The following is a 23923-nucleotide window of genomic DNA, read 5'->3' on the forward strand; positions in this document are numbered from 1 at the left end:
GTGAACTGCAGTGAATTTCAAAAACAGGGAATGGCATAAGTTGGCCAAAACTGCAACCATCAGACAAGCTGCAGTATGTCAAACCTACCCAGGTTGAGGGCTGCGCACTTCACACCCACTCATGTGGTGGGTCTGCACTCCCTGCACCCCCCAACTATATAGCCCAATTCCAAGATTGCACTACAGTGGGGAAAATATCCAGATATTGGCTTACTAAAGACATTCCCTGTTTTAGAAATTTGCTGGAGTTCACAATTGTTGAAGAGCATGTTTGCTATTTTTGGCTCAATGAATGGAGGTTTGTGGAGCTGAAAGTTTGATTATATGACATAGATCCCACACCTCAGGCTATATATACATACATATATATATATATATATATATATATATATATATATATATATATATATATATATATATATACACACACACAATACACACACACACACACACACACACACACATATATATATATATATATATATATATATATATATATATATATATATATATATGTCTGCAGAGTGGGGAAAGGGACACTCCCCTGATTCCCTCTGCTCAACAATCTCAACTAAAGCAGTCCTTGTTCACTTCTATGTTCTGCTGATTTTTCCATTAATGTTATCAGCTTGATCTTCAGCTGTTTGACATCTTGGCCATTCAATAAGTGGATGGCAATACTCTCATCTTCTCAACATGTTAGGATTGGTGACAGCAGTCGTATAACATGTGGAGATTTTTCTCCCTCTCTTTCCTCTCCATGAGATTCCTCTTAGCAACAAGTCTGTGCTCTTAATAAGATACTTCTCTTACTCTGAAACTGATATAAAATGGGACTGAAGGAATTAATTCCACAACAGCTAAAGACATCTTTCTAGTACTCTTCATATCACAGGATTGGTAACACCAATCCTGAACTCTCTATAACATACTCCCTTCATTTTCATGCTATAAACTGAGTTCCCAATAACAAAAATCCCTCTTTTTCCAACTACTATAAATTTGGGTTAGTGGCAGCAATCTTGCAAGCAATAGAGACTTGTTTCAACCACTTTTCCTTTAATAGCACTAGTAGCCAAATGTCAATTACCAATGTCCCACAACTGCTATTAACTAATTACTTCAAGTGCACCCATCTCTGCATACTACCATGTATTCCACACTTCTGAACTTTACCTTAATTCCTCCTTAAAACCTCAGCATTTCTTCAACAACAACTTCACAATATTACTGACACCTGCACAACTCCTACAGCTAGCGAACCATCAGATACCGCTAAACATCCCCTGGGTACACAAGACAATTATATCCTTACTGCCATAATGCATCAACACCAAACATTTCTAATTCCACAGAGTCATTAGCCTACACATCTCACCCTATCTACTGTAATTATCCTTCTTAAACTACAACTATGCCTAATTCTGTCCGACACAGTATACACGGAACCACATGACAAAACAATAGCAAAAACCCTTAACAGTTTCACATATGCCTACCATTCCAACTATTTTGTTCACAAAATCAACCCAACTTTTATTTACTCTTCAAAAATTACTTTGCAAACTATATTACTTCTATTTTTTTTTTCTAGTAGGTGACATGAATTTAAACCCAGGACTATTTGACAATAATAACAATGCTCCAACGAGAATAATTTTATTTAATCAGCCATATTACATGTTCAGCACCAACTACCTTCTGAGAGTAACAAAAAGATTTAAAAATGCCTACCTACACATTGCTGAATAAACAATAAATGGCCAGCTATGGTATCATAGCTAATTGCTAAACATTATAAATCTTAGGAATCACAGAAAAACAGCTTAAAAAGAAACCTATCCCTATCAATTTATCATGACAGGATACTATTTATGACAATAAACCTGGGAACAGAAAATGTGAAAGAACTGTCTTGTTAATCAGCTAAAACACTTACTTGGAAATCTCTCGCATCTCCAAGTGTAACTCAAATAATAAGAGAAACTTAAAATGGATGGTAGTCGATTTGATCACCTACACCTTCACATAGGCCTAGCCCATAGTCTGCCACCTTCATCTATGCTGTACAACTACTACATGAAATGTTCTCTATTAGCATGAGAAAAAAACAGTATAATTATTCCAGGAGTTTTCAATACTAAAGCTTCAGGACTGACTTCCTACAACATTAAAAGAATGCTTCTTCATGTCACATTGGAACAATTAGTCCAACATCCAAATAGACCAAATAACTGGATAGGAAATCACTTCACAATATATCTCATTCTCGCCAGCATAAAGCTCTGGTGATTGAAGGGTCACATCCTACCTATTAACCTAAGCAATAATTACGTCATACTATCTGCCTGGTCTTTTAAAGCCCAGCCCCCCCCCCCCCCAAAAAAAAAAACTAAAGTTATTACAGCAAGATTCAAACTATCATTGAGTCTAAGCAATCCGCTCTATAGAAACATTTACAAGAAATAAATGAGATACCATTATAAGTTCATAGCTGTATACTTAGCTAATATCCACATTGGCCCTCATAAGCCTATCCATGCAACCCAAATGTATCCCATGCATTATTGTGCCTTTCAGGTTATTTACTGTGTGTCTGTTAGTTAGGGCATGATTTAATGGTTACCACTGTCCATCAGAGATATAGGTGTCAAGGTGTCAGACCACAGATGAATTACTAACTTCCCATCCACTGGTCCAGGCTGCATTTGAATAGGGGCAGGGAAGGCCTTTGCTTGACATGGATGGAAATCCTATTCTAGAGAATGGGGATTGTTTGAAATACTTACCTATCCCTCGAACATATCCTATTTACATCACAGACAATATTTAAATTCTTATATATAGTAGTTCTTATGCTGTTCATTTTGTGGATATGCAAAATGTCTGTCAGAGTGGGATCCAAGGATGCCTTGCCTTGTGTACCAGGCATACATTTCCTCTCAGCAATCTGTAGGAAACAGAGTACACAGATAGGGCTTTGAGGTGATTTGCATGGCACATTGTGTTTACACCATGTACTTTTATTATGAGGAACCTCTGTGGATGTTCCAATTATTGCATGTGCCTAGTCCTGTGCATACAGAAAGGGGAATTATACTCAGTGATGGGTCCCATAATGGCCAACTGCAGTAGCAGGATGACTTCCCTGGACCTAGATGGCATGACCTTCTTTATAAGTTGAGTGACATAGAATGATTTTCTTGCAAACTTAAGACAAATGTTAGTCAAAAGCCAGTTTAAAATATTCAAGAATCCCCAAATTTAACTACTGTGTCTACTTTTACGGGTGTTTTATCAATGAGGTAGTTTTCATGGGTGACTGACTTCCCAAAATTTACTATTATTCATTTCTTGGCACTGAATTTTAAGCCATAGCTTTGGCACCAGTCATTTGTCTGCATTAAACCTTCATGCAAAATACTATTTTGGGGTGCAATCATCTGCAAACTTGGTAAGTTAGAGGCCCTTGACAATCATCTGGAAACTTGGTAAGCCAGAGGCCCTTGACACTGGCCTTGACTTTCAGAAAATAGATGCCCAAAAGGTGTGGTCACAGCACAGAGCCTTGGGGATGCAACATTTGAATCGAGTCTTTGTGAAGGTGGTCTCTCCAATCCTAACTTCCTGTCTTTGAGCCTGCTGACTATCCAGTGAGTTACACTGGGGTTTATGCCTAATTCCATGAGTTTGTTTACAATGCTTGATAGCAAATTCCTTAGCTAGTAGACCATATGCACCATTTTCTCCTCATCTATTGCCTTGGTGCCTTGGTGACCTTCTCAAAGAAGTCCAGCAGGGCCAGTAGGCATGACCTGCCTTTGACAAAACCAAACTGTACCTTTCTACTGATCTTAATGCAGTTTCTCTAATTTTTCCAAAATGCTAAATTCAATCCAAGACACATTAATCCCAACATGAAGATTATGAGGGCAACATCGCCTCTGGCTCTATCCCAAATTTAAAAAAAAAGTTACTCTCCTTGAGGGACAAAACACGGAAACTCAAAAAAAAAACAATAATTGCCACCAGTATTGTAAAAGCCAAATACCTCGGAGAAAAACAAAAAACTGTCTCACCCTCTTCAAAACTTTTTTTGGAAAGAATTAACAAAACTTAAAGGCAACTTCACAGATTCCCAATAATCTTCTAAACCTTCACCATTCAGTATTACTTTACAACTTTGCTAACAAATATGGAGACTTCCCTAATTCTACCATTCCATACCTTATAAGCAAAGTTCTATGCCAGCCCACTCCTACAATATGAACTCTCAGAATCCCAGGTAAATACCCTTGCAGTCTTTTCCCTTACATTCCAAAGCAACCACATTACAATGAAAAAGTCGGATGAGCCATAAGTAGACTCAGTTCAAAAGCTTGTCTCACCAGCCTTCATTGCACCTTCCTAAAAATAGCCACACAATTTATTACCAAACCGCAGACTTACATATTCAATTTACCTTTTTTTTACCAGTGGTATAGCCCCGCTGATTTCAAGAACACACTATCATTACTCTTTCATTAGTTCCCAGCCCAAATGACAGTAAGAACTACAGACCCATGTCCAACCTGTTTCCCTCCATGAAAAGTTCAAATAAATCACTATGGCCCTTATGCACTGCTTAACTTGGTTTTCACAAATCTTTCGGTATAATAATTGTCATTTTTGTTTTAACACATACCATACTAAACAATATATACAATAACCTCCATTCAAACAGTCTATTCATAGACCTAATAAGTCCTTTTAAACTGCAAACAAACAAATCCCTTTCACTTTATAAAATGACTAAACATAACTCTGGATCTAATACACTGCAATGCAGGAAAGCTAGCTGGAGCACAAAAACTTCAAGGTAAACTTCCAATCCTTTGTATTAGAGCATGGCACACTGCACACTGGAGTACACAAGGCTCAGTCCTGGGATTTTCATCTTATCAATCTACATAAATTACCTATAATATAACCTCTCTAACCTTAAAATTAGAATGCATGCAGACAATGTCTTTGTCTTGGAATCCAGCAAAAATATCCCATACCATCAAAAAAAAGGTGCAAAGTAGTTTTTACTCAATATACAATGGACTCATACTAACAAGCTGCTAATCAGGTCAAGCAAATGCAGCACCATGGTCTTTACCTCACTATAAGGACTAGAAGGGCTCACCTAGAATTAATTAATAACAAAACTGGCCATGCTATACCAAACATGTTTGAACAAAGGTATCTTGGTTATATCTGGATTTCTCATTAACTTCAGCTCAGCATGCTGAAAAGGCTGTCACCAAAACTCTTTCCCAAATAAAATTATGCTACAGGTTAACCTGCCTTCTCACTTTAGAGGGTCACTACTCCTAAGCAAGAAATGTACTCATTCTTAAACTTGAATTTGGACATACCCTCATCACTTTCCACTCCACTGCTAGCACTCATAAGCTCAAAAGAGTAGAAATCAACATATGCAGAGTTATTCTCCTTGCAGCCTATTCTATGTACCACTGAAAACTGCTATATGGCTTAAACTGGTTGTCTGTCAACCTTTGAGCTACTTAACTTTTTAGATCACAACGATTTGTAATATTTGTTCAAAGTCATTGCCAGCCATTACATTCCAAACTTCAAATCAGACCACCTGCATACAAACTGAGGGACAACCTAGGAGATGCAGTCCCATGTATCAGACCCTAATTTAATCCACAGCGAGAGGAAAAAAAGCCTTCTCTAGTCTTGGATCCTCACTGTGAAATCACCTATCAGTTGAAATGAGAAAATAATCTACTCTGGTACCACCTAAGGCCAAACTAAAAGAACGCATCACTAATGCAACAAATTGCCTTTGTTTTCATGACAATGGACAATGACTTACAGTTTTATAACATTTTGCTTTGGGAAATGACCAGTACCACACTCTGTTTAAGTAGCTTGTACATTTCTAAAATTCTCTATAAACAGCAATTCCTACTATTTTTTTAAATAGGAAATTTGCAACACTATACCAACTTCATGATTTTAAATAAACAATGCTTTTTTTCTTTCACAATGTTTAATTAATGACTGTAAATGTTTTTGTTTTTTTTTTTGCTACATTGTATATTTTTACCTTGCAGTGAAATTGGTGAATATGACATATTTCATTGCCGTTTAGAAAGCCTTATGTTGTACAAACCAACCCTGCAACTCTCACCACTGCCTTTCTCTCAAATCTCTTTGCTGGCTTGAACTCCCCACCAGCTCTTACTTCCTCATCTCCTTCTTATTCACTCCATCCTCAACAAACCTACCTCCTGTCCTGTCATCTCATTCCTTATCTCCTTTTATACTCCTACTCACTCTCTCCAGAGCTCAGACCACTTCCTGTTGGATATCTTTATTTATTTATTTATTTATTTTACATTTGTTGACCGGGCTAGTCTAACTGGATATATGTCCATTTTCAGTAGAGGCCTGGGGAGATAAGCTCCAAGATCACAATTCAAAGAAATTAACAGGTAAATACAATTTAGCAAATAATAACAGGTAAAAAACCACTCACATACATATAACAAATAATAAGTAAGAAATCACTACAAACAAAGGTAGCATTTACAAGAATAAACTTCTCTTTGTTATTCAGGAAACTGGATATAGTAGAGAGAGGTAGAGTATAAGCAGTAGCTAGTAATAAAAGGAGAAGTTAGTCTGGGTTAATACAGGGGCATAGCCAGTGTGTTCTAAGATACAGTTTCAGTTTAGATTTGAAAAGTGATATTGAGGATAGTGATACTAGTTCACTGGGGAGTAGGTTCCAGTTGAGCCCGACAGTATTGGAGAATAGAGAATCTCCAGCCAGGTTGTTGGATTTACATCTTGTAACAAGTAGTTTATTTGAAGAGCGTAAGGTGTTAAGATTTTTATAGGGGGTAATGGGGGTTGAAGGTATTGGAGTATTAGTAGGTTGGTAAAGGGTCTTGTGGGCAATGGTAAGTTGGTGAAATTTTAGTTGATCTTGTAACTGAAGCCATCCTAGCTGCTTTAAATTATAACAGTGGTGGGTTTTAACTGGATTGCCAGCGGCAAATCTGGCAATGTTGTTGTAGGAGTTTTCAGGTTTGCTGAGGTTATTTTTAGACAGCTTAGTATATATTGGTCAGGCATAGAGGAGTGTAGACATTAGATGGGTATGGACAATAGTTATTTTGGTTGCTGGAGTAAGGAATGGTTTGATCCTATAGAGGGAGCCCAGTTTTCTATTTACAGTTTTTATTGTGTTGTTAATATGAGTGTCAAAGTTAAGATTGTTATCAATTGTTATTCCAAGGAGTTTTGTAGTTGGATCAGGATATATGAGTGTTCCATTGTTAGATGTGACAGTAAAATCTACTATGGAGGACTTCTGGATAGGAGTAAAGATCAAGAGTTTTGTTTTTTTGGGGTTCAATAGGAGGCAGCGCTGAGTAAACCATTGTTCTACTGTATTAAATACCTTTTGGGTTAGGGACTGTAGTTCAGATGGTGAGGAGGCTGAGCATATTAGTGTGGAATCGTCTGCATATTGAATACAAGTAGCTAGGGGAATTACTGAGTGAAGATCATTAATAAAAACTGAGAACAACAAAGGTCCTATCATGGATCCTTGGGGGACACCAAAGGTAATGGGGAGGTGGGTAGATAGATTATTATCCCATAGCACAGCCTGCTGTCTATTGTATAGAGACAAACAGAGGAGCAGCTTCAGGAAGAACAATCAGTAAAATGCAGAATACTGAAGGTAAGTTGAGTGTAGGTAAGTACAGAGATAAGTAAATCAGTGGTAGAGAACATCAGGATAGCTGGGTGTAGGCAGTAAGAGTACAAGGATAAAGCAGGATATCATTAAGAGTTAGTACAAGACATCAGAGATGTAATGTGGAAACACTGTAAGAAAGTGGGTAAGGACAGGATAAGAGTGCCTCCTAGTGGTCAGCAATAATATTACAATGGTAGGTTCTAAGTTAGCTGGTCTAGGACTAAGGAAAGAGGTATTTACAGCTAAAACTATTTATAAACCCAAAAAAGAAGTTTCATTGCCTTAGCTTGGCATAAACTCCCCCTATCCATCAGAACTATATCTAGCATTCATAACTTCAAAAAGGCCTTAAAAGAAATACTACTAAACTCTCGGATCTGCTTCTGCCAAAGTCCAACCTAACTCTCTGTCTCTTGGTCACCTTAATTTCTCTCAACCTTCTATGAGCATATCACCCCTTACTTTCTGATGTCATTTTTATATTCCCTATGTACTGCACTCATCTTCTCTACCTGGCTGTACTATTTTATCTCCTACTGTTCTTTTTTTTCTCCTTAGCTTCTTCACCTGCTCTACTTTGCGCTACTACTGAACATCTTTCGTGACCATAGTAACCAGCAATGATTTCATGTATCTTTTAAATCACTGCCTGCTGAATTTAATGATTCATTTATGGTGTTTATTGTATTTAAGTTCTTATACGTATCTTCAGTCACCACTGTACTTGAGTATACACTTGCATTTCAAACTTTTCTATGCATGTTGTGAGCATATACTTGTATTTGAAACTTTTCTATGCATATTGTGAGCATATACTTGTATTTGAAACTTTTCTGGGCATATTTTTATATACTGACTTGCCAAGTTTTCAGTAGGAGCTTTTCTCCCTGGGCCTCTTCTGAAAATGGATTCATATTCAGTCGAACATACCCGATTAACAAATGGCAAATAAATAAATAAATAAATACATAAATAAATCATTTTCATAGGTTCATAGGTTCATAGGTTGGTACTAGGCTTTCAGCCCTAGGGCCTATACAAGCCTAGACATAACAATTCCCTGGCTATTTCTTCCCACATTATTTACTTTCCTGGACCCCTGTCTAGCAGGGCGACTGACGTGATCCCTGGGGTGAATTTCCTTTCTCCCATCCAATCGTCAAGGTTCCACTTTCTGTATCATTTGGGTGAAAATGGTCTGCATGCCAGACCATTCACTAATTATCAAATTAAAATAAATAAAATAGATATTGTGCTTACAGAGCAGCAAAGTTCATTCAATTTGTCTAGCTTGACCCTCCTCTCCAAAACCATTCTGCCTTAGGTACTGTTCCCTATGGACTGAAGATTTTCAAATAATTTTCCTTTAGCAGTAGTTCAGTAATTTTACCTAAAGATGAGCTCACACAAATAGGTTAGTCCTAATCTTCTGTCTTCCTTCTCATAGTATTAGATCTCCTGTAGGTAAAAATCCCACTTCCCTTCTTCCAATCCGAGACACTTTACCCTTATTCCCAATTTCTTAAAAAATGTCTAGTCATCCTACCATTTTTTTTATGAATTTAAGAGTGATTACAATTAATCTTCACTATGCTGAACACCTTACACCTTCATATTTATCAGTTCCTTAAGCATTCCCTCCCTTTACAAAATAATGGGTTGAATACCCCTTTATCCTGAGCACTTCGAATGAATGTGTTTTTACATTTGCTTTCACTTCCTTCCAAATTACTAAGCAGAGTTGTTCATTTGGAACCCCTGCTGCTTTGCCAATTTATTTGGACCAGCCACCTCCATCTTTTTCTTTTGCTTTGCATTGTTATGGCTTTTTAACACCCTTACCTATATGAGCAAAATGTTTTGTTACCACTCATAATGGAAACTTCTATCTTTTCCAACTGTTTTCAAACTTTGCCCTTCTGTATCATTTGTTTCACTTCCATATCTTTTTTCTTCTGAGGTCTTTTGTTCTTTTTAAATGTTAGATGCCCTATATGACCTTAAACAACATTTCATTTAAGAATATCATACTGATGCATTTTCTTCATTTCAGATGTGCATACTCTTTTTATAGACGAAAATAATTGAAGGTGCTATTCTTTGTACCTTTGCATGTAGATATATAAGAATTTCTCGGTGCCATATTCTTGCAACTTGCACAGTAACAACATTTTTGTCCCTCACTGTAACTCCTTCCAGGACCTTTTTGCTAATATTACTGGTAATATTAGTCAGTAACATGATTTTCTATATGCAGATATGACAAATTAAGATAAGAGACTAGCTGTTCGGATTCATATCAGAATGTAGCACAACTGATCTGATGCTGGCAGTGAGACAGACAGTTAAGAAGAATATAAAGATGAGGAAAGAGTCCAAATGGACATTCCTTGACTTGGAGAAAGCATATGACAAGGTTGAAAAAAAGCTGACTTGGGTAGTCTTGCAATGGTTTGAAGTCCTAACAATTACACAAGATTGAGCAGTGTTTGGACCAACAGTAGGGTTTTCATTGGTTGTGTGTGTGTATCAGGGTTCATCTTTGGGATCACTGCTGTTCATACTGGTGATGGACTTCTATACCATACAAGTTGAAAGGAACTGATTAACACATTTGTTGTATGCAGATTATGTGGCATCATAGTCATACTCTGAACAAGAACATCAGCAAAGGATCGGGGAATGGAATACAAAACCGAAGGTGCATAGAATGAAAATGAGTGCAAATAAGACAGTTATAATGGCAGCAAAGAGAAAATCAAAAGAATCTGAGAAATGAGATAGGAGGGAAAAGTGGAACGTGTTAACAGCTTCAGGTATTTGGGAGGGGTGGTTGAAGTGAAGGGAAGTGTGAAAGAGGAGGTCACAGTTAGAATTAAAGGGTCTGTAGCCAACTGGAACAGATTGTTATGTGTAGTATACATATCAGAAGAATCCCAAAGAAGCTGAAAATCAAGGTGTACAAAACAGTGGTGCAACCACCACTGCTGTGTGGTACAGAAACCTGGGCAGTAAAGGCACAGTTGTTGAGGAAGCTTGAGGTAACGGAGATAAAGTAACTGAGTTGGGTGGCAGGATGCACACTATGTGTATCATTCAAAGCAATGAGGACATCAGCGCAGAAGACCAAGTAGCTCCAACTGCAGAGAAGGTCAAAGAGAACAGAATACAATTGTTCAGAAAAAAGTGCAGCCAATCAGAACCCGATGAAGAAGTTTTGGGATAGACAGGAAGAAGGCAAAAGGATATGAAGGCAGAAATGTGATGGATGAAATGGTTGCATTTGTGTTAATGATACATACAATCTCTGCGCCATTTTTTCCATTTAACTACATCTCCTCTTGTATGTCTTCCCAATACTGAAATTTTAAAAAATTACCCCAAGCTTGTGGTCATTTGAGGTGCAAAAGCCAGGATTTTCTGAAAACTTTATTAACCTCCCCCTTACACACACATTTGACTTCTGTGTATTATTATTATTATTATTATTATTATTATTATTATTATTATCCATTACTAAGCTATTGATAGTAATGATCCCTTGAAATAAAACTGCAGCAACATTTATTTGGTTATATCCGATTACAATACTTAAAATTGCATAATCTATGTTGATAAAAAGAAGTAGAATAATATTAAATTGCTAGATTTTCTTCATCTCTCAGAGGCACAAATATAATTCAAATAGGAAAAAATATAGAACAGCTACAAAGAAAATTTGAGGGTCTGCTACAAGGGGCGTAGTAAAGCTTGTCTTAAAAATTAGCTTTCCAATGTAAGTGGAAAATATGGAAAGCATATTTTTATTTAACTGGTCTGCGTAGACAGGACTAAAAAGCCTGTGATTAAACACTTAATACTGTTTAATAACTGTGAAACCATCATTATTGTGCAATGGTAAAAATAATGTTACACAATATGTTGTGTTTGCTGAAATCAGTATGAAAATGATCATTGCCATGGCTTATGCTTGTATGTGTATGAGACAGTACTGCAATGTACATGACGGTAACAAGTTTGACATAATTTCTTTTACTTTTCATCACAATCAAACTTCAGCATTGTATACAATAAGTGGCCATCTTTAGTAGTTTAAGCAGGATGAACGGAAAAGCAATGTATCAGTGGTACAGTGCAGTAGGACTGCCATCTCACAGTACATGTCTCTTGGTTGAGTTTCTGGCAGTCAGACATCTGTTTGGCATCTGCAAGTCTACCCTATCTTTGTGAAGGTTTTAACCAGGTGCTCTGGTTTCCATTTACATCCAGACAACATGCTTGTAGGTAAATGGACATTTCATCCAGTTTGTGTGTGCGTGTGTGTGTGTGTGTCTGTGCACATGTGCATGTGTGTGAAAATATTATTGGTAGGCATGTATATAAATCTTAACAGCAGGGAAAAACACAGCAAACAACAGCTCATTTTCTTTGAAAAATAAGAAATAAAATGCATTACAACATCCCAAAACATCAATTCTGTCAGAGCTTCTGGAGGCCATCACTCTTGGCTCTATAACTGGGAGTTGACACAAGCATAGTAGGCACTCTACCTTTTAAAATCAACTCTGCTCAGACATAAGCAAAGAAAGCGACTATAGTCTGTGTGTGAGCTGAGGCCACTCTAGACATTATTTTAATAATTGTCCTCAAATACAGATTATACAGTTGCCTGCAAAAGATCACTACTGCTTCTAAGAGGGCTTGGTGCAATGTGATCATTATTCATTTAACTTTCATCAAAATAAGGATTCAGTGGTGTGCACACAAGGTCACTATAGCTTGCTTATGGTCAGTGTACTGTCCAGGATCAACAAGCTGGAATTTGTTAGAATAATTGCTATTTTTTAAACTTTCCATACAATCAACATCAAAATCAGATGTCTGCAAAATATAGAATAAGTGTGTATTTTTAGTACTTTAGGTAGGATGTATGGAAAAGCATATTTTCCATGGGGGATAGGAATAACAAGGTATGTTGTTTATGCATGTCTTAAAGCAAGCAGTTGAAATATGTGTATAGCAAAAAGTAGGAACATGAACCAAACCACAGAAACAGCTTTAAGCATACATAGCTATTCAGCACAAAACAGTCCAAAGTGTTCATGTAATCAAAGTTTATTGTGAGCACTTTCACAGTCATTACTACTTCTTCATCAGACAAAAAATACACTTCAACCTTTCCCCTTTTTAAAAACATAGAACGACCAATCAAAAACTTCTATGTCATCACATGACAGTGTTTAAAGTGCTACAGTACTAAGAAATTCATACGTAAAACAGAATAAAAAATGTGTGACTAAAATCCAAGCATAACATCCACATGTATATATATATATATATATATATATATATATATATATATATATATATATATATATATATGTGTGTGTGCGTGTGTGTATGTATGTAATATATATTTATAGTAGGCAGTCTCAATATTTATCTTTTCCTTCTGGGTACTGCTTTTAATATAGGTTTAACATTTTATCATTCAGTCCACTACCCTTGTTCACACTCATTCTAATGATCCATCTCACTTGTTTCAGTTATATTCCTTACATCTCCCCCTCTTACACTAGGTGTTATAATGTCAATAGCTAAAAACTTAAGGCTATGACCTGTACCCTTTTGTATAACATGTTTTGCCAGAGCATTGGTATTGATCTCATTATTAAGGTTGTAAATATGCTCTCTTATTCTGTCTCGAAACCTTCTATCCGTCTTACCTATGTAGAAGTTGAAATATGTTACTGTATTTTATCTGTTCTTTTATGTTTGCTTTGTGTCATCAGGGGGTACACAGAAAGTGTGCCCTTTCAGTTTAGAGGTATGGAGGCATGCAGTGTAGATGTGTGACAGTAGCAGCATTATGTATATGACTCTAACCAGTTTGTTCTCTGTCCTCACCATCTAACACCAGAGTTGCACACAGAAGGTGACCATCTTTCTTTGAGGGGAGTGGCTTGGAAAGAAGGCAGTTCTCCCAGATATGTCTTATGTGCCCTTACAAGCATCTGTCTTCTTGAATTATGGGTAACACTGTCCCAGTTTATTATGCAGGGGGTGTGGCTTATTTGACAGGAAATGGTAGGAAGCTCTGGTGACAACCTTAAATTTCTATGACCTTACACATGACAGTTTTCATAGATAAGCAAAGACATTGACATTTCTATTTATTTTCACTGTATAAATTGCATAGACATTTCAAAATCAGACCAGAATGACTCTTTATTTTTGATGGATTTTGTTAGTGGAATGTAATATGCCATTCGTAATATGGCACAGAATTTCTTACCACTATAACATTTATCTGTTTGCATGCAGCTATATATTTCTCAACAGCAGTCTAGAATTTCTAAAATTGTGTTATGCATATCCTTATGAATCATTTAAATTTTGCTTTACTGTTTTTTGAAAGAAAAAAAATATATATATTTATATATATATATATATATATATATATATATATATATATATATATATATACACATGCACACACACACACACACACACACACACACACACACACACACACACACACAGACACAAATTGCAATATCAAGACAAATAAAGTTATTCACTTTTATCATTTCTTTTTTATAGAAATCACATACTTATCCTTATATGTTTGCATGCCACATTTATAAGATACTTTGTCTCACATTGCAGCTATATTAAGACATCAATATGAATAGATCTGCTTACCTCCAGCATGTGGTGGAGGGCCACAAAGCAACACAACACCTTGTCCTTCTCGAACTGACACAGTCCTTCTAGATTTTGTTTTAAAGTTTTCAAGATCTGTTGCAATAAAAGAAGACAAAGTGTAAGTATGATAAAGCATGATAAAACATAAATTATTTTTGCATGCATTGTTTACCCAGACTAGAGTAATATGAAGCACTTAAAAGGGTTGTATGTATTATCTGTGTTAACACAGTGTATAATAGAGACATTTATTTGACGTAACTGTTAGATATACCAGCATGTCATATAAATGTTTACTCTTGACATTCAGTGAAAATAAGTAGATGTTTATATGGTAATAGCAAGTATTTTAGAGTAAGTCCACAATAAAAGTAGAATTAAATTGATTCAAAGGATAAGTCTTAGGCAATCTCATTCTAATGTGATAGCTCTGGGTCACGAATAAAACTATATTCTAATTCAATTGGCTGAATGCATACATCTTCAGACCAGAATTTTAGAATAGAGGAAAATACAAGTTTTCAAAGAAAAAAAAAATGTCACTAATGTTTTCACTGAAATCAAACTTTGCCATTTCTTGTTAATGAAACAGCATTTCAACAAAAAGAAAGATTATAAGAAATCTCATTATACATTAAAAGATGACAGGTGCAAAGCTTGTACAGGCTGAGTGACCATTAAGCATTTATTGTGGTTACCATTCCCACTTATTCTAGCATTCTTGTTATGTAACATGTTACCTGCTAAAGCACCAACATCAGTACTCTCCCAGTACAACATAGTGGGACACACAGCAGAAGAGCAAAACATACAAGACCACACCCATAATGTTTGGAACAGAAATATTCAAGAATATCAGGATAGCTGTGTTTGATCAACTGTCAGGATGTCCTCATGTGGAGAGGTTCTGGCTTTATCACAAACAGCTGATTAATTACTGCAAACTATGAGGTCACACCATCACAAAATCAGATATAGAGTCAGACAGACAGATACTCAGAGAAAGAAATCAGACTGCTTTTAACAGTTAATATCATATATTTTCTATATGCAGTGTTCTACTTTCCATCTCGCTAATATGCATTTACAATGGAATGATTTATTAAGAACAACAGCCATTTTCCACATCATCTTTCACTTATCAAGAACTATCTTTTAGGATTAAATTATTTTTTATAGTACAGTATTTGATTCTGTATAATAAATATGCATTTTGTGATGGAAAACAGCTATTTAAGTTTGAAAGACAAATGGCATGCGAAATGGGCTGTACAAAGATGGCTCAACTTTTCCTTAAATCAATGTTATTAATAACTTTGGATGACACTGTTGTACAGACAATAGCACTGGTGTATTATAGAAATTAATTCTACAGATAAGTTCTTGGTTAAGTTGCCTTGTGTTAGGAGTCTTCATGCTCTCACACTCTCTTGTCATTGCTTCACTGGATGGTCTGCTTACATGACACATTGCAGGCATTAACTTCTAACCTGCCCTTAGGTGAGTGCATTGTGTGTTGTGTGTGTGTGTGTGTGTGTGTGTGTGTGTGTGTGTGTGTGTGTGTGTGTGTGTGTGTGTGTGTGTGTGTGTGTGTGTGTGTGTGTGTGTGTGTGTGTGTGTGTGTGTGTGTGTGTCCAGTGGCAATGGCTTCCATTCTAGGAATACTTTTTCTCTCTCTGGCAACCACTGAGTGCCAGTATAGGCTCCACCTGCCTACAACCCAGATATAGATAAATTAGGTAATTAGGCAGTGTATAAATTAATGAATTTTTAATCAGACTAAGGTGGGCATGCACAAATCCAGGAAAATAATTTAAGTCAAATAATCAAGATCTATGTTCTGACTTTGGCCAGGTAAGTGAAATGGTGTCCTAATTATGAGTTTCTCATTCAAACGCATTATTGTACTCTAGTCTTTGTAGCTTTCTCATTCATATATTCTGCTGAAGTGAAACAACAGTAATTCCAAAAGGATAACTGTTTTCACTATTTAAAACAAATAAAATAAAATAAACAGAAAAACACGGCTTATAAAATTTAATAACAAAAGCTTTCATGTTCAAAAATGCTTCATTAGGTTTACAGAACATCCCAAGCAACAGATATGTATACAATAAATAATCAAATGAACCAATTAATGATGTAATCCAGGTAGCTTCAGTACTGGCCTTTAAAGAACAAGATTCATTTAATCCTGGCTCGGTTACTGCATGCAATGTCAGTATCACTTATACTCAAAGTATTCAGTTAAATTAATCCATCACCCCTCTGTATATTAGTAGATCCATTCTGAAGCACACTGAATTTAAACTTATACACATTTCCTTTTTCAAAAACATGCTTACCTAAGGCATTTGTAGAAACACCTTTCCTAATATCATATATATGTTGTGAAATTCTATCTTTAAAAAGTTATTCATCTTTCCATATAAAAAGCTAAGCACTTTTCACAAGTTGCAACATAAACCAAGTTGGTAGATTCACAATTAGCAATATGCTGAAAACAGAACACCTTACTATTTACTGGGTACTTAAAAGAATATTTACTGTCGATATATTGTCAGTAATTACAACTCATACATGGAAAAGTACCAAAACTCATCTCCATATCTGTATTAAATACACTACTCCTATCAAATGTATTCCTTTAGCAGAGCTGTCTTTTAAAATTCAACTTATTTTTAAAAACAATTTTAGGTGTCATACCAACTATTCTCATTACTTCATTTGATGCAAATAAAAGCATCCAATTATCCCCTGAACATATCGATAATAGGGCCTGTACTCTTATTAAAAGTCTTAATAAAAAATACACAAGCACTTGATATGCCAATATCTGTATCATTCACATCCTCAACATATGCATTTAACTTAAAAAATAAACACATAGTACTATGATGTAAAAGTTTTAACTTAATTAAAAGTATACTCAGTCTCTTTAAAACTACAGCCACGTTAAAAAATCATTACACATATTAGAGGCTTCTAAAAAGAAAACATTATGTTTTTCTGCTTTTTTTAATTTATTTATACTGTGATGAAGTCCTTAAAAATAAAAGTCAAGATTGTCAAAACATTTTTGAACAGGACTCTGTATCGGGAATATGTACATGGATAAATCTCCTGTTGCTTCACTGACTAATGTTTTCCACATACACCATTAAATTATTTTTCATATTGCTAGCACCAGACATTTTTCTTCAGTTTCTGAAAATGCTACTTAAGGGTTACAAATATTGTGAACAGTCATAATTCAGTCCCACAGCACAGAATATGTCCAACAGCTGCTGACCTAGTTTTACAAGTTTTCTTTATAATTGCATGTTGGCTGCAAATCATTAAAGCTCCAACCTCATGACTAGTTAACATAACTAAGGAAAAAAGAAATAAACTAAATACTCAAATCCAGGCTACAGCATACACATTCAGTAATAAAATGTAATCACACTGCACTTAGTAGCAGTTATGCTATCAGTTTTATGAATTGCTCTTGCCTCTTCCACGACTCAGTTTCCTAAGTAAAGTGCAGGGCAAAAATATCTTACAAGAAGGTCTAACAGAGACAAATAACTGATGCCAAAGTCATGGATTAAAACTCTGTGCCAAGAAATGCATTATAGTGCCTTTTGGGAAAACTACCACACAGGCTAATTACTCCATCGATAAGACAGCCCTAAGAGCTGACCCACTAATCATGGATCTGGGAACACACGTCGACAGCAATCTGCCTTTGACAAACATGTGGCCAGTGTAGTAAGAAAATCATTCTATGTCACCCAATTTATAAGTGAGGGTATGGCATCCAGATCCAAAGAATTTACAGTGCCAGTTTGTTCAGCCTTTATCGGATCAATCACTGAGTATAATGTCCCCTTTGGAATGTACTTGACTAGACATATGCAACATTTGAAATACCCACAAAGGTTCTTTACCATTAGAATTCAGGGTATAAACACATTGTCTTATATGGATCTACTTACAGCCCTACCTCTATACTCTGCCTCCTATAGGTTACTGAGAAGCACTCTATGCCTGGAATACAAGGCATCTTTGGATCTAGCTATGATAGTCCTTTTCCAGATTTGCAAAATGAACAGCATCAGAATCACTAGCTCCAAGAATTAAGATTTTGTTTCTGACATAAATAAGACATGTTGGTGAGACAGATGTGTATCTCAGAGGATCCCCCATGTTCTGGAACAGGCTTCCTAGCTATATGAAGTAGAGTCCATCCATAACCCTATTTAAGTGTAACCTTAACCAATGGATGGGAAAATGGAAATTTACCTCAGGTTTGGCCACCATATCTGTGATGGAGACAGTAATACCCAAACTAACATACACCCCCCAACATAACCTCTAGAAACTTCCTAACATCCATCCCACCTTAATAAATCCCCATGATACATAAGGACACAATTGGGTTGGATTGCATGGCTAGGCTTATAAAACCCCTGCTGGTCATTAGCCTAGTATATATCTATAAGCCTATAATATAAAATGAAAATTACAACAGATGTTGATATTCATCATAATTAATATTACTTACAAACTTAGAAACAGACAATCCTTAATTGCTTTGCACTTAGGACTGTAGATCTGTGTATTATTTATGAAACATAAAATATGTTTTCTGCAATAGCCAATGTTGTGGACTATCATAGTGCCTTTCATAACTACAGAAGATCTCATTTGACCACTACAAAGGTGTACAGTATCAGCAAACATTATAAAATTATCAATATTCATTGTGACCTACCTACATCACGTACTATGAAAGCGTGGTTACTTGAACCTGTTACATTGGTCATACTGACTGTAGTCTGTGTACTCCTCAAGTAAAATAAAGTTGGAATATGTTTCTCTGAGCTCAGTTTTCCATCCTTTCTGGAAGCAAATGTCTCCAAAACCTAGAATCAAACAAGGGGTAGCTCATTGCACTACCACTGAATCTCAAAGGCTCAGGATTTTGTCTATGAATGCCTTTTCATTTCTACTTGTCTTCAAAGTTAACATCAGTTTCTTTACCTCACACAAGTTTGGTGAAAATCAGCTGGTAGATATCATAACAATTCCATTGTCACTGCTAGTGTGCTAACATATATTGAGTTTTCCATCCCACGGTAATAATAGCTGGCATCGTGCCAATTAATACTTGAGTATCCAGATATTGCTATTGTCATGTTTATCCAATACCAATATCCATAATCCTCTAAGTAGCAGAGCAGAAGTGCAGCATCTTAATTATCTTGTCCCTTGCTAGACGTAAAGAGCCATAGCTAGCTAATTTAGCACCCAGTTAATTTTGACAAACCTTGAGTCTCTCAACTCTATGTAGCTGAGAAGTAAAACAAAAAAATTCATTTCTCCAACTTCACACTTCAAGCAACATCTGTTCTTTCCTTCTTTCCAACAACCTGCATCCCATAATCTGTTTTAACACTCCATGTGAAACAAAGTCACTTCCTAACCCTATTTGAGCATAACTTGGACCACTGAATGAGATAAAATCCACCTCTGGTCAGGCACCCATGTCCCTGATGGACAGAGACAGTCAGTAATCATATCATAACCAACAACTACCCTTTTATAAACTTCTAAAACATATAACTTGTGGGACAAATTCAGTTTGCTCAGCTAGGCTTATTAAGACCCTAGTGTTCATTAGCATAGTATACAACTATGAACCCATGAGCTCCTCAGCTAAATCACATCCATGCCCATTCTTCCTGATAAGTGCCACTCAACTTCTAAGTTGAGAAGAAAAAAGTTCCTACAAGGCTTAAAATAAATGAATAAAGTTTCCTTCTACAACTTATTACCTCACATGAAACACTGAAGTGCTTCAGTCCTGACTTCTGAATGCAAAAGCAGTGTTGACATTCACTTCTGTGCCAGCATTAAGAAATGTCATTACAGAAATCAGTACAGGTACAGATCTCTGAATTGTGCCCCCTAACACCTTGTATTTGCAGTGGATGTCCCCTTCACCCCACCTTAGCTACATTTCTGTAGCTGTATTGTACCACCGCTACATCTGTGGCATAGCTACTGTGTCCTTGGGCATAACCACAGTCAACCAGCTTCATGGTCCTTCCTTGTGCTTCCTAAACATTAAATTAGGTGCTATCACTTATACTCCAGGTCAAGTGTGCATCACCTCTAAATGTGCCCTTGAGGGGCACTAGTCACAACTTGTTCTGTGTTCACTGCTTCCATAAAGTTTTATACCTACTTTCTCCTACACCTTGCTTCGCAACCTTTCTTTTTTATATTTTTAAACCATTCTTTTCCACTTTTATTTCCATAACTACTGTTGAAGTGGGACAATAAATGCTTCAAAATATAACTCTGTGGTGAATAAGGCTCCCAGCTTCCATCTGCAACTGATCCCAATCCCACTATAGCAATTCCCTTTCATTAGTGCCATATTAGTTCTGCAAGATCTGAGGAATCCCAACTCTCTCTTCTTGGGTGCTTTTTTCTGCCCCTCCTCCTGCTAACTTGACTACAGTTTCCATTTTACATATGGTTATGCTGTCCCAGTAATCTTTCTTTCTTATACTCATCATAGTATATCAGTAAAACAATAATCAGTCTGTGCTACCATCAGATAAATATGCAAACACAAGGGATGGCCCATTTTAACAGAATATAAGTATTATAATTTAATGTGCCCTTTGAGGAAATGAAGTGGGGGTTTGTGGATAATGTTTATGCAAGTGAGTTCTAGAGAGGATGGTTGGCCATTGTGAAGAATTTTAGGGTATTGGATAGATAATGGGGAGGTATTATCAAAGAGGTTTGACCCAAGGAAGAGGAGTTAAGTGCATCTGGGTTTTAAGTCGGTCTGCCTGGGTTGGGATGTACTTGTAGAGAAGGGTTGATATACTGTAGTTCTACTGATATTTAGCAGAAGCTTATGAGCTTTTTTTATAAGGGTTAGGGTAGTGTTTCTTCAGGGAGGTGCTCCCAACTAGAGAAATACTATACTTAGGCATGGCTATATTTTAGGGATAGTGGAGGATGGATTGTAGATGATGGATAAGACATAGCAAAGGGGATGTGCAATTTAGAATGCACTAATATTTTTTGGCATCTTTTTACAGATGATAATGAAGATATTTTAGGGCTTTCATTTGACCTTAGAATCTGCAAACCACTTTATTTGCATGTGTGTTGAAGGAGAGAGAGAGATAGGTGCATAGGATGATGTTAAGCTACTGGCCCGGAGGCCCTTATATGCCTAGCCAAGAATTTTGCCCATGTTCCTACAAAGTCAGCACATGTTTCCTCTGTCCAACAGGCACACAGGTGGGATCCCAGGGGTGTATTTTCTGTTTTCCATCCAGTCATCCAGGTCCCTCTTAAAGAGGGCTAGAGAGGTACTTTGTTTGACATGGAGAGGGAGTCTATTTCATAGATGGGGGGACCTTTGGGACATATTACTCTAAAACACTAATTATGTAAACAGATACAGGCTTTGACATTGGTATCATATGCTGAGGGAGATTAGAAGGTTATTGGCTTGGAGTGGTATTTTTGTTTAATCTGATTTTGTTGAAGTTTTGTGTAAATGTCTGTGAGTCAAACCAGTTGTGATGGTGGCAAAGGCTGATGGAAAGTTATCTGCTAATAAGTTTAAGGTTTGGGTAGAAGAACCTGAATATCAAACTGTCAGAAATCAAAAGGAAATTGGATGTAAATAGGTCAATAGAAATACTGTTTACTAGGAGAAAGAAAAGTAATTGTCATAATATACAGCTTTAAGACATGCCTGTTGAAAGAAGTTAAAGTCATAGACAATATAAAGAGTTACAGGTAGCATGTAAATAGCAGTTTCTCGTGTATTTCTAGAACCAGCTTAGAAGAGATTGGCTGACAGTGTAGTTGGTCAGGATATTGATTTGATCAGTATCAGATACAGAATCTTAAAATTTAGTGACATTATTAAAACTATCTCCAGAAAAGATGACATGCTCAATATTTTGGCAGATGTGACCTATGAAAGAAAGGCGAGTACTGGAAGCTATATGGCCTTTGTAGAAACCATTAAGAAAAATGCAGAGTTTGGTGAGGTAGTCAGTTGAATTGAAATGGCTTTCTATGGTAAGAAAACAGAAAAAAGGTTATAGAGCAAAAGTGGTCAGGAGATGTTAGGAACTTTAAGTAAGGGAATTAAGATGGAGGCCTTCCTATGATCAGATAAACTGCACATGGCCAATAAGGTCTTTATGATTTGTTAAACAGTGATGGCAATTAAAAAGAGTTGCACATGTGGATAAATTTTGGCAGAGGCCATTCAGCTCAAGATGGCTGTAGGATTTCATGTTTTTGAGCCAGATAATTTAATTGTATGTAGGATGAATCATACAAAAGGATGAAGGGGTTCACAGATAGCCATTGTGCTGACTGAGGTGGAGCTGCAGATGGTTTATGAGACAATAACACTGATACTTGCATTGACATGGCAAATGACCATGTCCACTGCAGTTTTTAGAAATAGGTATAGACAGGTATTTTCTTGTGGCGGGAATAGGATTTTCTTCTTTTAAAATTAGGAGTTTTGTTCTTTATAAAGGTGTTTGGGGTTCTGATTTAGGGTTTTGAGTCTACATTTGTTCATTTGTTGTGGATATTTTTGCCTTTTTAATTAGTCTTTACATTGACCATATGCAGTCCAGAATTCTGTCTGGAGATCTGAAGTCTTGGTAGATTTGTATGGTACCAGTTTTCAAACATTTATTAACTAATTGTTTCGATCTGATGTAACTCCAGAGGTAATGATTGTTTTTACATTTTCTTTCTAGAAAAAGCACATAGTTTTCTTTGAATGGGAGGATAAAGTTTAAGTGGAACTAAAGTGTTAAGTTGCAGTTCATTTGCCTACTCACTAGGTTGTGGATAGCATTTTATGAAGACCAGCACCATTTTTTTGTGGTTGCCTTTTTAGAAGGGTTCAGCAGATAATGAATTTAGGGGGGTGGTGTCTTCAGATGTATTTATCTTTATTGGGAGAGATGGTAACTATTTAGTACACTACATTAAGGTGATTAAGCAAGGTTGGCAAAATAATCATTTGGATGGTTCTGAAGTTAGGAGGCAATGGGAAGCCTTAATAGAAGCTCTAGCCTACCACTTTAAAGCACAACCACACCCGAAAACCAAAAAAAAAAATTATCTGAATATATCTTGAGCTTTTCTACATTATTAACCACTCTGCATTTATAGTTACTATAATTTTTTAATGTGTTATATCCTAAAATGGCCTGACAGTATGCTGCCATGTTGTGTAATTTTATTTTTCTGTCAGGATTTCTGCTTTGCTGACATATTTTTATAGGGACAGCATGTTCTGTAATGAGTGGGACATTTATTGTGATGCTTTTTCTCACCACTAGCTGAAACTGAATATGTGATTTCTCAGTGTAATTTTTAATTTCTTAG

At 36.3% G+C, this 23923-nt stretch overlaps 1 protein-coding gene across 1 annotated transcript in view; it reads right to left on the reverse strand.

Moving 5' to 3' along the window:
• Positions 1 to 23923, reverse strand: part of LOC122807067 (contactin-3-like) — a 2190808-nt gene that overhangs the window by 1223136 nt on the left and 943749 nt on the right. Inside the window, exon 5 of the mRNA XM_044077995.1 lies at positions 14474 to 14569. Coding sequence (XP_043933930.1) covers positions 14474 to 14569 — 96 coding nt within the window. The remainder of the gene's footprint in view (positions 1 to 14473; positions 14570 to 23923) is intronic.

Source organism: Protopterus annectens, chromosome 7.part0, assembly GCF_019279795.1.
Source record: "Protopterus annectens isolate FY-2018-M chromosome 7.part0, PAN1.0, whole genome shotgun sequence".
NCBI lineage: Eukaryota > Metazoa > Chordata > Ceratodontiformes > Protopteridae > Protopterus > Protopterus annectens.